Source organism: Prionailurus viverrinus, chromosome D3, assembly GCF_022837055.1.
Source record: "Prionailurus viverrinus isolate Anna chromosome D3, UM_Priviv_1.0, whole genome shotgun sequence".
Taxonomy (NCBI): domain Eukaryota; kingdom Metazoa; phylum Chordata; class Mammalia; order Carnivora; family Felidae; genus Prionailurus; species Prionailurus viverrinus.
In genome coordinates this window covers 20,735,306-20,747,403 of record NC_062572.1, presented here as the reverse complement: position 1 = coordinate 20,747,403, position 12,098 = coordinate 20,735,306, and the positions used below count along the sequence as shown (strand labels likewise).

At 47.1% G+C, this 12,098-nt stretch overlaps 1 protein-coding gene, 1 long non-coding RNA gene, 1 pseudogene and 2 gene segments (V, D, J or C); 4 read left to right on the top strand and 1 right to left on the bottom strand.

Moving 5' to 3' along the window:
• Positions 1–12,098, top strand: part of LOC125148931 (immunoglobulin lambda variable 5-37-like) — a 1,027,427-nt gene that overhangs the window by 361,385 nt on the left and 653,944 nt on the right.
• LOC125148968 (uncharacterized) overlaps positions 1–12,098 on the bottom strand; it is an 863,358-nt gene that overhangs the window by 198,480 nt on the left and 652,780 nt on the right. The window lies entirely within an intron of this gene.
• The window catches only part of LOC125148935 (immunoglobulin lambda-1 light chain-like), an 899,300-nt gene that overhangs the window by 257,409 nt on the left and 629,793 nt on the right, over positions 1–12,098 (top strand). The gene's annotated exons all lie outside the window — the stretch shown is intronic.
• Positions 1–12,098, top strand: part of LOC125148936 (immunoglobulin lambda variable 5-37-like) — a 647,249-nt pseudogene that overhangs the window by 13,891 nt on the left and 621,260 nt on the right.
• Positions 3,987–12,098, top strand: part of LOC125148944 (immunoglobulin lambda variable 5-37-like) — a 657,272-nt gene continuing 649,160 nt past the window's right edge. Inside the window, 2 exon segments of the V gene segment in view lie at positions 3,987–4,141; positions 4,263–4,583. Coding sequence covers positions 4,096–4,141; positions 4,263–4,583 — 367 coding nt within the window.

The window sequence follows — 12,098 nt, the reverse complement described above, 5'->3', positions numbered from 1 at the left end:
TCTTTGAATAACCGGACTCATGTTAGGACAAAATTGTTTTTCTTTTCCTTCAACACAAAATGTATTCCCTTTCTTCATACTTTTTCCCCTCAAAAAACACATGTCTTACTTTCCTGGAGCACGTAGTTGTTTTCCTTATTGTTTTTAGTAGCCTAAGTTATATTTATTAGAATTCCTAACTCTAGAGAACTTAGTTTTCTAGTGAAAATGAAATAGGAAGCAACTGTGAACTGTTTGGTATGCCAGTATTCTTTAGATTAGCAAATTTATGACTACCTTTCACAATTTCTAGAAACATAATATTTATATAAATAACAACCCAAGTTTACTAATGGACCCACATTTATCTTTATAGTTTTTCTGTACTAAGACAAAAGTAGATAAGCAGATGGTTCATACTTAAATGTTTTATTATTTTATCTTATTTACCTTACAAAACATAAAGAACTACAATTGTTAGGAAGCTATACTCTCCGTAGCAATTAGTAGATTAAATGCAATCCCTATCAAATGCCCACATGCCTATTTTGCACTCTAAGAAAAGATGATCTTAAATTTCTGTGGAATTGCAAGGACTCAGAATATCCAAAAAATCCTGAAGGAAAACACATTTTCAGGACTGACAATTCTGGTTTTCAAAACTCACTGGGGCACCTGCGTGGCTCAGTTGGTTGGGCATCCAACTTCTGCTCAGGTCATGTTCTCACATGAGTTTGAGCCCCACATTGGGCTCTGTGCTGAAAGCTCGGAGCCTGGAGCCTGCTTCGGATTCTGTGTGTCCCTGTCTCTCTGCTCCTCCCCTGCTCGCACTCTGTGTCCATCTCTCTCTCTCTCTCAAAAATATATAACATTAAAAAAAATTTTTTTTAGATTTCAAAACTCACTAAATCTCACTTATGAAGCTATAGTAAACATGAATGTGGTACCTGCCTAAGGATAGACATAGGGATAAGTAAAACATATCTCAGAGGCCAGAAATGAATCATTCATCTATGGTCAATTGATTTTCAAAAGGATTCTCAGAGAATGTACTCTGAAAAAAAAAGTTCTCTCCAACCAATGGTGCTGGGCCAACTAGATATCCACACACAAAAGTATGAAGTTAGACTCTTACCACATACTATAAACAGAAATGGATGTAAAATGGATCAAAGATCAAAATTTTAGAGCTAAAACTAAAAAGATCTTGGAAGAAAACAAGAAGGAAATCCCCATGAGTTTTGAGCTTGGCAAGAGATTCTTCACATAGGATATCATAAGAAACACCCAAAAAAGGGGGGGGGGATGATCATCAATTGGGCTTCTCAAATGTTACTATTTTTGTACACCCAAAGATACTATCAAGAAAGAAAATGCAACCCTAAGTACAACCACATCTCCCAGAGGCCACTGAAGGAGATAAGAAATGCTTGGGACAGCCTAGCTCCAGCCATGGGTTCTCAGTAGGACTGGGACCACCATGGTGTAAACTCTTCTCCTTGCATTCTCTTCTTACCACACAGGTAAGGACGGTCCTCGGTGATCCAAAGCAGCCTCTGAGCCTATGTCCACACCTTTGGATCAGACCTCCAAGCAGCTTCACCTCCATCCCTGCCCCATCACCCATGAGTGTCTGTGTTTGCAAGTTCTTTCTGCCAGCTTGTGCTGACTCAGACACCCTCCTTCTCCATATCTCTGAAGAATTAAATAGACTCATTTTCACCCTGAGAAGTAGCATCATTGTTGTTTTAAGAAATATGCATAATGGTGCCAGTAGAAGCCATGGAACCCTCGGTGGTATCTCCTGCGATTCAAGGCAGGGTCAAATACCACACCAGAGATCCCAGTGCCCTGTCGTTTTCTGGATCCAAAGATGTTTTGACCAATGCATCTGTTCTGACGTCTCTGGAATCTCGTGTGCAAGGAAGTGACTCTTAGTGTCATATATGCCAAGATAGTACCAACGCTTACACAGTGCTTTAGATCCATAGGGAAGTGAGATAAAATCTCCCTCCACTCTCTAGACCTGGTGGCATCCCCTGTCAAGAGGTTCCAGGAGTGACTTTTGTTGTCAGATCTTCCAAAAGATTATTTGTTGTCCGGGAATAAGATGATCTGAGAGTGCCATATCCCTTCCTTCAGTTATATCTTCAGAGTGATCCTTATTCACCCTGTGGTCATATTTTTGAAGGCAAACTAGCTTGTTCAGAGTTACAAATGACTCAGTGGAGGAGAGCCTGGCTGTCTCAGTGGTTAGAGCATGCAACTCTTGACCTTGGGTTCGTGGGTTCAAGCCCCACTTTAGGTACAGAGGTTACTTAAAAACAAACTGTTGAGGGTCACCTGGGTGGCTCAGTTGGTTGAGCGTCCAACTCTTTGATTTCAGCTCAGGTCATGATCCCAGGGTGTTGGGATCGAGTCCTGTGTCAGACTCCACACTCACTTTCTCCCTTTTTCCTGTGATAGAGCTCTGCTGAACTCCTGAATTCCCTGGTGCTGGGCAGTGCCTTCCCAATGAACAGATCTGAACAGATCCCTTAACAAGGAAGATAGACAAAATGACTATTATACATGGAAAGTGATTTCCAACTTCATATGTTATTGTGGTATTACAAATTGAACAAGGACGTACCAGAGGCCTCCCATGACCATGGATAAAGTTCAATACATTGACAGCACCAATACTACTGAGGATGTGGGGCAGCAGGAACTCTCATTCACTGCTGGTGGGAGTGCAAAAAGCCCCATCACTTGGGAAGATTCCTTGGCAGTGTCTTCCACGGCAAACAAAGCCTCAAGGATATAATGCAAAAAGAACAGTCCTACGGATTACTCTAAATGAGGTTCTTGTGTGCAAAAGAGAATATGCACCTAAATGTTTCTTGCTGTCTTATTTAGGATTGCCAAGACCCCAAAGTGACCAACGCATCCTTTAGAATGAGTAAACAATATCTGTATGTCCACACATGGAATAGGACGCAGGAGAAAGACATGAGTTATCAGGCCACAAAACACATGGATGAAACTTCCATGCATATGTGTTAGTGTCAGAATCCACCGTGAAGAGTCTGCAACAGTGAGCAGGGGGGATGAGGGGCAGGGACCCAGGCCCCAGCTCCAGGCCCTGGGTCACTGTGCATCCCGTGTCCACCAGAGTGTGCAGGTGCTCCCCCAATCCCTCAGCTGGCAGGTTCCCTCTCCTTGTGTCTAGCAGGTGCTCTTGATGATTTTCAGAGACAGGATTGCAAGTCTCCCAGAACACGGAGGTGAGGTGGCAAGATGGCCTTGCAGTGGTCCCTGCTGGATGCCCAGCCCTGCTCTGTCCCCACACCTGCAGCACCCTCATCAGGGTTTGCTGTGTCTTGTCTCCCCTGCTCTGGAGGGATGCGGCATGCCCACATTACCTGTACTCCTGCGTGAGTGTGTGCCCCCTAGGTGAGCTCCTGTCCACATCCGGCACCCAGAGTCAGCATGCATCGTCTGAGCTGTACCATTGGGACAGATGGTTTCTATTCCCTCTTCCGTGTGTCTTGTCCTCAGCTCCATAGTGGTTCACAGGTTGTACTGAGTCAGGACTGCATGTGTCCCTCTCATCAGACCCCATCCATGGAGGATGCCTGATGTAGAGCAGGACCTTTCTCTTTCCCTGGAGGGTCACTCTCAGGTGGTGGAAATACAGGCACCAGGGAAGCCTGCATTGGGAAAGGAGAGGTTCACCCAGACACCAGCAGGGGGCACGGTGACAAGGTCTGTGGCTTTCTACAGGAAGGAGGCTCCCTGCTGAGTAGCCTTCCAGAGTAGAAAGCCCCAGGGCTGGACCCCTCGTTTCCAGTGGGGACAGGGCAGGTGTCTTCTCTGTTCCTAGCGGAGTCCCTGAACCTGGGCCTGTATGTGGTCCCAGCAGCTGCTTCTTCCAGGCCCACCCAGGGGGAAACTAGTGCATCACACAGTCTTCCTATCAAGGGGCTGCAGACCTCTAAGTGCACAGGAGCGAGCAGCAGGGGTGGGTCCCATTTGCATGAGCAGCCCCTCCTTTTGAGCTCTGTGGACTGGGGATAAGAGAGGCCCAAAGCAGCCCAGCCCTGGCTCTGCGGTCTAGGAAGGGCGTGTGTCACCATGGCCTGGATCCCCGTCCTCGTCGTGCTCCTCTGCCACTGCACAGGTAGGGACAGGACCCAGTGTCCCAGGGTGGGCCTGCAGCCAGAGTGAAACCCCTGTGGCTCAGCTCCCTAATCCCACATGCGCTGTTCCTTCTCTTCCCTCTGCTGTGTCTGTGTTTGCAGGTTCCCTGTCCCAGCCTGTCGTGACTCAGCCAGCTTCCCTCTCTGCATCTCTGGGAACAACAGCCAGACTCACCTGCACTCTGAGCAAGGACATCAATGTTGGAAGCTATAGCATATACTGGTACCAACAGAATCCAGGGAGCCCTCCCCGGTATCTCCTGTACTACTACTCAGACTCCAGTACACAGTTGGGACCTGGGGTCCCCACCCGCTTCTCTGGGTCCAAAGATGCCTCGGCCAATGCAGGGCTTCTGCTCATCTCTGGGCTGCAGCCTGAGGACGAGGCTGACTATTACTGTGCAATCGGGCACAGTAGTGCTGGTCACAGTGACACAGACACATGGGGAAGTGGGACAAATACCCAGCCTGCTTAGACCACTGTAGTCTGAGTCTCTGAAGTCTAATGTAAATTGAATGCACAATTACTATACTTGGGTGTAGCTACTGGATCTGAATGTCCTTCTTCCCAGTTTCCTATCAAACCTGTGTAAACTCTACGAAAAAAAGAAAAAAAAAGCAAAGAAAAATGACAACAACAATAAAGCAAACCAAAGACAACAAAAAAGTTATAATGATGCAGAAATTTCGCCTAGTGGTTCACACGTAAAAATTAGAGCCTGTGGATTTCGCTTTTTTTCTCTTCACAAGGATCCATCAACTTGCCTTAGTTTTCTGATCAGAGTCTACAGACCGTGCCCACAGCAGACAGTCCTCCACAGCATGGCCTGTGTTCCTCCAGGGGTGAGAGCAGAGGCCCTCCCTTCCCTCCAGGCTCCTGTGCTCAGGGCTGACTGAGTAGCTCTGTGTCCCAGCGAGGAGACACTAAGGAATCACAGACACACAGCTGGCCTGGCCCACTGGCTGGGTACCTGCCGTTCATTTGTGATGTCAGGAGAGGGTGACTGCCCCTGGGAGAAACTGTGTGTGCCAGTCAGCAAACTTCTCAGTGGGGCTTGTGAGGGACAGGTGGGAGTGCCACCAGTGCAGCAAAATTTTTAGTCTGCTTGGGAGATTTCACCAACGTGACTTCCCTACAGCTGACACCATCGTGGCCCATGGGCAGCATGTGGCTGGTTTCTGGAGCCCAGAAGAATGGACTGTGTCTTCCTCTCCTCTCCTGCCGCATTGGGGTTGTCCGTGATCCATGCAGTAGAGGGGCTGCGGGACACTATGTTGTATAAAGGAAGTCGATCCCATGAGTCCTTCCAGGAGAATGTCTTGTCATATGTGACAACATGGACTAACCTGCAGGACATGACCCTAAGAGAAATAAGGCCTACACAGAAAGGCAAATGCTTTTTTATCTCATTTATATGTGGAACCTACAGGAAAAAGATAATAAAATCTCTGTCAATTTTTAGTGATGAGGATGAGTTAGAATAAGGTAACACATATAAAGATGGGAAAGAGATTGGTGTGAGTGCAACTTCCTTAACATAAGTGGGATTTTCATCTAGTAATTTTTACTTATGAAATACACACAACAGGAAATTTACTCTTTTCATTACTTTCTTGTGCAATTCAGAGATATGAAATATATTCGCCATGTTGGGTGACCATCAAGACTCTCCATTTCTCAAAGCTTTTTATCATCCCAAACAGTAACTGTGCACCCAGGAAGGGAATGGGTCACCTGGGTGTACAGAGAAGCCAGAGCCCCAGGAGCCCATGCCAATGCAGGAAGCAGCAGAGGGCAGAGGGAAGCTCCCATGGGGCTCTTTGCTGATGTGGCCTGACCCAGGTGGGAGTGTCGTTAGACTGTGCTTCTTACCCCGGAATGACCATGTGGGTGCACGCTGCAGCCCATGGCATGGGGATCCTTGTGCCCGCTGCAGGGGGTCCAGAAACTCCAGCTTTCTTTCCCAAAGTGTGTCAGGGAACATCCTTGAGAACTGAGGACCTCCTATGAGGCATCTGCTATATGATTCATGCTTATTCTTGTCTGAATTCCCTGCAAAATCCATGTGTGCTCTCCTCCAGAGTCTGAGGAAAGGCCTCATTTACAGTCTACATTCTCTGTGCTTGTCAAGCGGAACTTGCACTTATTTCTGGTCTTTTTATTTATATTATTTGGGTATTTTTAGGTTTATTTATTTATTTTGAGAGAGAGAGAGAGAGGAAGGAGCAGAGAGAGAGGGAGTGAGAATCCATAGTAGGCTCAGAACCTGGCTCAGGGCTCAATCACAGAAGTGGAGATCATGACCCGAACTGAAATCAAGAGTCTGACACCCAACCGACTGAGCCACCCTATGTCTGGCCTTTTCAATCTGTACCATTGATATATGTGTCTGTTTGGGGACTGATACCATACCAATTATAGGTAATGTAGAAAATGCAAAGTTTGATAGATGATAGAGAGATAGAATATACTCACGTGATCTATAGCCATGCACCGTCATTGATCTACCTCATCGAGGTCAGAGCAGAGGGTAATGGGGACTGGCCTGCCAGAATGGGAAGTGAGATGAGAAAACTGAACTGTCCCCCCAGGTCTCCCAAAAAAGGTTGTGGAGGGGCGTGCATGCTCTCCACTCTTGTGCTCACTGGGCGGAAACATCATCCCCCAGTGGTCGATGACTCTTGGCCCCAACAACACAAGTCTCTAAGTAGTGGGAGGAGCCCAGGGTGATTCATGCTGAGGAGGCCCTGTGTCTGCAGCAAGGACTGAGGTGTGGTGGCACCTGAAGAAACCCTGAGGGAGGAGAAGATCTGGCCCTGTGTGGGGGTGGACAGTATGCCAGGCTGACTGAAGTCCTTAGTGCCCTGGTGTCTCTCTCACAGCTCCAGGATGTCCCTTCCAGCCATGGGTGCGACTGGACACTGAGACAGCAGGGGGCGCTGTAGGCCTGTGCCTGAGTGGTGTCTGCGTGGGGAGGGGTCCCAGCTGAGCACCCAGGCCTGGAGCCCTGCCTTGTGCCCCCTGCAAAATTGTGCCTAGAGGAGTTTCCCTAGTCCCACCCACCCCACACTCAGCTGTCACCACATTCAGTCCCAGGGGAGGGAGAGATTTGCATGAAGGCTTCCTCTCTCTCTTCCAGGAAGGGAGAGGATAAGAGAGGCTTTGTGCAGGTCTCTCCCTTGAGGGCTCAGGACCACAGCCTGGGGTATCTCCACCCTGGCCTGGACCCCTCCCCTCCTCACCTTCCTTGCTCTCTTCTCAGGTTACTGGCTGTGGAAAGAGGAAGAATTGCTTCTGGGGGACCCCTAAGTTGCTTGTTTCCCCCATTTTGAGAACACACTGTGAGTAATAACCTGATACTGACCTGTGTCTCCACTGCTCTGTTGCTGGTCCCGGGCCCTGTCTGTGTTGACACAGGAAGCCTCTTTATCAGGGTCTGTGGGCTAGAAGGTCACCCTCACTCTCACTGGAATCAGCAACAATGTTGGGTCGTATTATGTGGGCTGGTACCCACAGATTCCCCACCGTGTCCCCAAAGCTGTGATGCTCAGAAGCACTAGGCCCTCTGGGATCCCACCTGGGTTCTTGAAAACAGGGCCTCTCTGATCATCTCGGGCCTGCGGCCTGAGGACGAGGCTGGTCATTACTGACACAGTGCTCTAAGCCCGTGGGCAAATGATACAGCAACGTGCCCCAGTTTCCCATGGTCACTGCCAGTGACAAATAAACAGGGAGACCGTGGACACCCTGGAGGGTCTGAGGGTCTGACTCTCTGAGCACAGAACAACTATGAAGAGTCAGTGACAGTAGCTTCGTTTCATGTTGTTTTCTTCTAAAAATAAGACAAATCTCTTAAGATAATTTACAGGCATAAAGTGCAGTGATTTAAATGGTACGATTCAGTGGTCTGTAGTATGTTTCCTGAGTTTGGCAAACATCATCAGGATCAAATTGACAACATTTCCATCACCTGCAGAAAAACCCCTGACCCCCGAGCAGTGAGTCCATGGCCCCCCTGCATCAGCCCTTTGGAGCCAAAAATTCCTTTCTGTCTGCAGTGATTTTCCTGTTGTGCACATTTCACAGGTGCCGAATCACAGACCACGTGCCCCCGGAAGCGCACCTTTCAGTGGCATCAGCGTGTGCATTGTTGTAGGAACATCACAGGCACCATATTTAAATACAGGGAACGTTTCATCGTTTCATCAAGAGATGTGTTCATCTTGTGCCGAGGACACGCAGATCTATCTACATGGCTGCAATTTTAATAGAGGCTGTCGAAATAACATAATTATTTTCCATGATGGTGTGTAATCACAGATTCTTCTTTAAAAGTTTATTTTCCGATGAATATTGTCCCCCATTGTCATTTTTTATTTTGTAGATTTCTGCATGCTGAAATTTTGTTCAATAATTTAGCCGGTGTTGTTTATTATTATGAAAAATAATATTATGTGTTACGGTCCATATTTCAAGTTTTTGTCTCATACATTTTTTCTTTCCTTGGGGTGGGGTGTGGGCTCTGTGGCCTTTCTCTTTTTCCCATTCCCTCATGCCCGGCAGACTGTACATGTCTCCTCCCCACTCTTTTTCCTTAGTGAAATGTTTCCAGAGGGTCCTTCCTGATTTGGGTTTCTCACCCATCTGCCCACAGCACTGCATCTGAGACCTCCCGTTTCACTATTGCTCGCCCTGGATGCCCGTCCTGGGGTCAGGGCTTGGGTCTCTCCACTTGCTGTCCTGTGTCTTCACTCTCAGGGGCTTTTTCGAGTGATGGTGGTTCAGACCCATGGCTAGCTTTCCCCTTCTGTCACCCCAGCCTTTTCGGGAACTGACTTCTCTTTCCACTGACGCTCATGATTTGTGGTGTGAGCCTGGGAGCGAGGCCACCAGGGATTCTGGGCTGGTTTTGTGTTCATTTATCATTGATTTTCACTTCCAGGTTGGAGAAGTTGATACATAATAAGTCTCATGTGGATATTACTTCAGCTACCCAGAATTTTTCATGAAAAATATTGTTAAGTCTAAACTAATAACAATAAAAGGAGACCTCCCTTAACAACACATACCTTTAAAATTATTTCATTTTTTTCTAACTTACTTTGATATAAAAGGTGAAAATGAGCAGACAAAGATAATTTTAAGAAAACTGTTGCTTAATATTTGTCTGAAATTTCTTGTTAATAGACTTAAAGGTCACTAAAACCACAGGTAGAGAGTAGAGAGAAGGCAGGTTTCCCAGTTAAGGGATGAAATATACTACTTAGTGTTGGAGCTACTTTGAGTTCACTCCTTGGTGAGGTACAGGCAGAGGCTTCAGCAGATGCTGTCACCCAAAGGAAACTTTATTTGCCACAGATAAGGGGATCAGGGACAAGAATTATCAAAGCTGTGACTCCCTGAGTGGAGGCGAGTGGGTTCCTTTCGTTCGGGGTTAGGATGGATACCCAGAAAAGGGAGTTTTGTCATCTTATGCAAGAGTGGGCATGAGGTTGTATAGGAATGTGGAGAATAGGAGCTTGTGTCCCCATCATGTGGTAGGTCAATGAAGCTTGTCCTCCTCCTAGGGCAGAGGCTTAACGTTATAAAGAGGCAGAGGTCCCTGGAGGACACTCCCTGGTCCATCTGCACTGGTGGAGCTGTTGCAGGAGATAAAACTGGTCTAGGCTCCCAGGCTCTTTCTGCTGTTTGCCTCTGAAATACTGGAACATTCCTGTGAAAAAGAGGGGTTGTCAGCGGGGGTCCTGCTGGTGACTGTTTTAACTTCATTAACCTGTGGGGCAATGTTTCAATTCTGCAAAAACAACTCAAGCGTGTGCTTTAGGTCAAAGTTTACTTTTGTTCCTGCACTGGGACTTTTCCTCTGGTCATTGTCTCTGAAGCACTCAGGCTATTTCCTGGCCTGGTGGAGACTGGTATGTTGGCATCTCCTTTGTTCTCCTCAAACCCTGAACTCCTGACCTTGTTGCATTTCTGTTTTCTTTTCCTCCCAGGATAGTGCTCAGTATGGGTGCTGTGCACGTAGAACCTGCAGGGCACAGACCACAGAAAATAGCTGGGAGCTTCAAATGAGTGCTCTTGGGGCAGGAAAGCTGTCTCCTCTTTATATACAGAGATTGTTTTCCCACCTGGGGACCCCTTCAGTACTGCTTTCAGATGGCTTAGGGTATTTAGTTTAAAAACATGGTGCTAAAAAGCGGCCCTGGACGGCTTAGTTAAATGTCTGACTTCAGCTCAAGTCATGATCTCCTGGTTTGTGATTTCAATTCCCAAGTCCACCTGTCTGCTGTCAGGAAGGAGCCAGCCTAGGGGCTAAAGCAGACAGGGGAAACAACCTCAGGGTTAACAAGGCACCTTTTCTTTTGTTAACCATCTCTGCTCTGGGCTGCTTTGCCTGCAGTGTAGAGGTCTTTAGCTCAATTTACCTCTTTACCTAACTTGGTCCTTTCCTCCAGTGAAAGCAGTTTTTCTGCTATAGTACTAAGTTGGAGAGTGCTTCTGTCCTGAACGCCTAATCTTGCTTACCTCATATACCTTTGTATGGGGAGCCTTTGTGCCTGATCTTATTTTAGGCCTTTTCCGCTCCCTCTCTACTGTGGGGGTTCTGCACCCCTTTCTATTCTGGGGTGCCCTTACATCCCCTTAGTCTTGGGGTGACAATCTGGTTTGCCCAAATTCAGTTGTGAGCATCCTATGGCTTTGTATTTCTTTATGTCGTATTAACCCGTTGGTGTAAGCCCAGGGGACTCCTAAGCTCATCCCCCACAGTGAACATCATCTTTGGTCGTCAATAAGGAAACAAAACACGAGCCTGTTAACAATTAGTGGGTGATGCCATGAAACTTATCTTCTAGCTTCTACTTTCCAGTGTGGATTCTGGATGGAAGATATTTTCTCACTTCAAGGAGACTGAGGAAGTCTGTGCACTGTAGATACGGACAGCCCTAACAACGGACGACAGACAGGAATGTGAGAAATGAAGGATCACAGGGTGTCTGACTTGGGATGCCCCAAAGAGCAGCAGGGTCAGTAATCATGGCCATGTGCACCTGCAGCCAGGCAGCTGGGGGCTCAGCTGCAGAGGGAGCAGTATTTGGATTTGATGGGGTGGGTGGTTAGTAAGGCGGGTGGGATTAAACCTTGAGGGGTATGTGGGATGGATTGTGATCATGCTAATGATGACCCAGGATTTTAAGAAAGTGAGGAGGGATAGGGAGTCTAAGGAAGTGAAGAAACCAGCAGGAGAAGGGCGAGAGAAAATGCCATTTTTTCCATGTCACAAGTATCCTCTCACCCACCCTCATATTGGACAAGAGGGAGTGGTATCTCTCTCAGCAGGCTTCCTTCCTTGTCTCCTTGTCTCCAAAGTAGAAGTAGAAATAAACCAGTCGTGATAAAAGTCAAAGTATTAAATGACAGATGAGGGGTCCCTGGGTGGCTCCGTCATTTAAATATCTGACTTGGGTTCAGGTCATGATCTCATGGCTACCGAGTTCAAGTGCCATGTCGGGATCTCTGCTGACACCTCGGAGCCTCCAGCCTGCTTCCCATTCTGTCTCCCTCTCTCTCTGCCCTTCCCCCACTTGGGTTCTGTCTTTTTCTCTCTCAAATATATATAAACTTTTAAAAAATTAAAAAAGAAAGACAGATGAAAGCATCTCCCTCACTCTCTCAGGTAGGTTTAATTCTCTTCCACTTCCTGCACAGCTTAAAACCTATTTGGGCTCATGGAAAAGAAAGAATGAATATATGAATGAGAGTGATAAAAGTTTTCAGAGAACCAACTATAAGGAGTACATCTTCAGTTTGGTAAAGAGAACTATAAAACACTTCCCCTTCATTGAACACACGGAGATGGAGCACTGAAACCTTTCCCACCACAGGTAGGGAGCAAGGCCACCATGTCCTATCTCAACACTGCTGTTTCACATAGGACT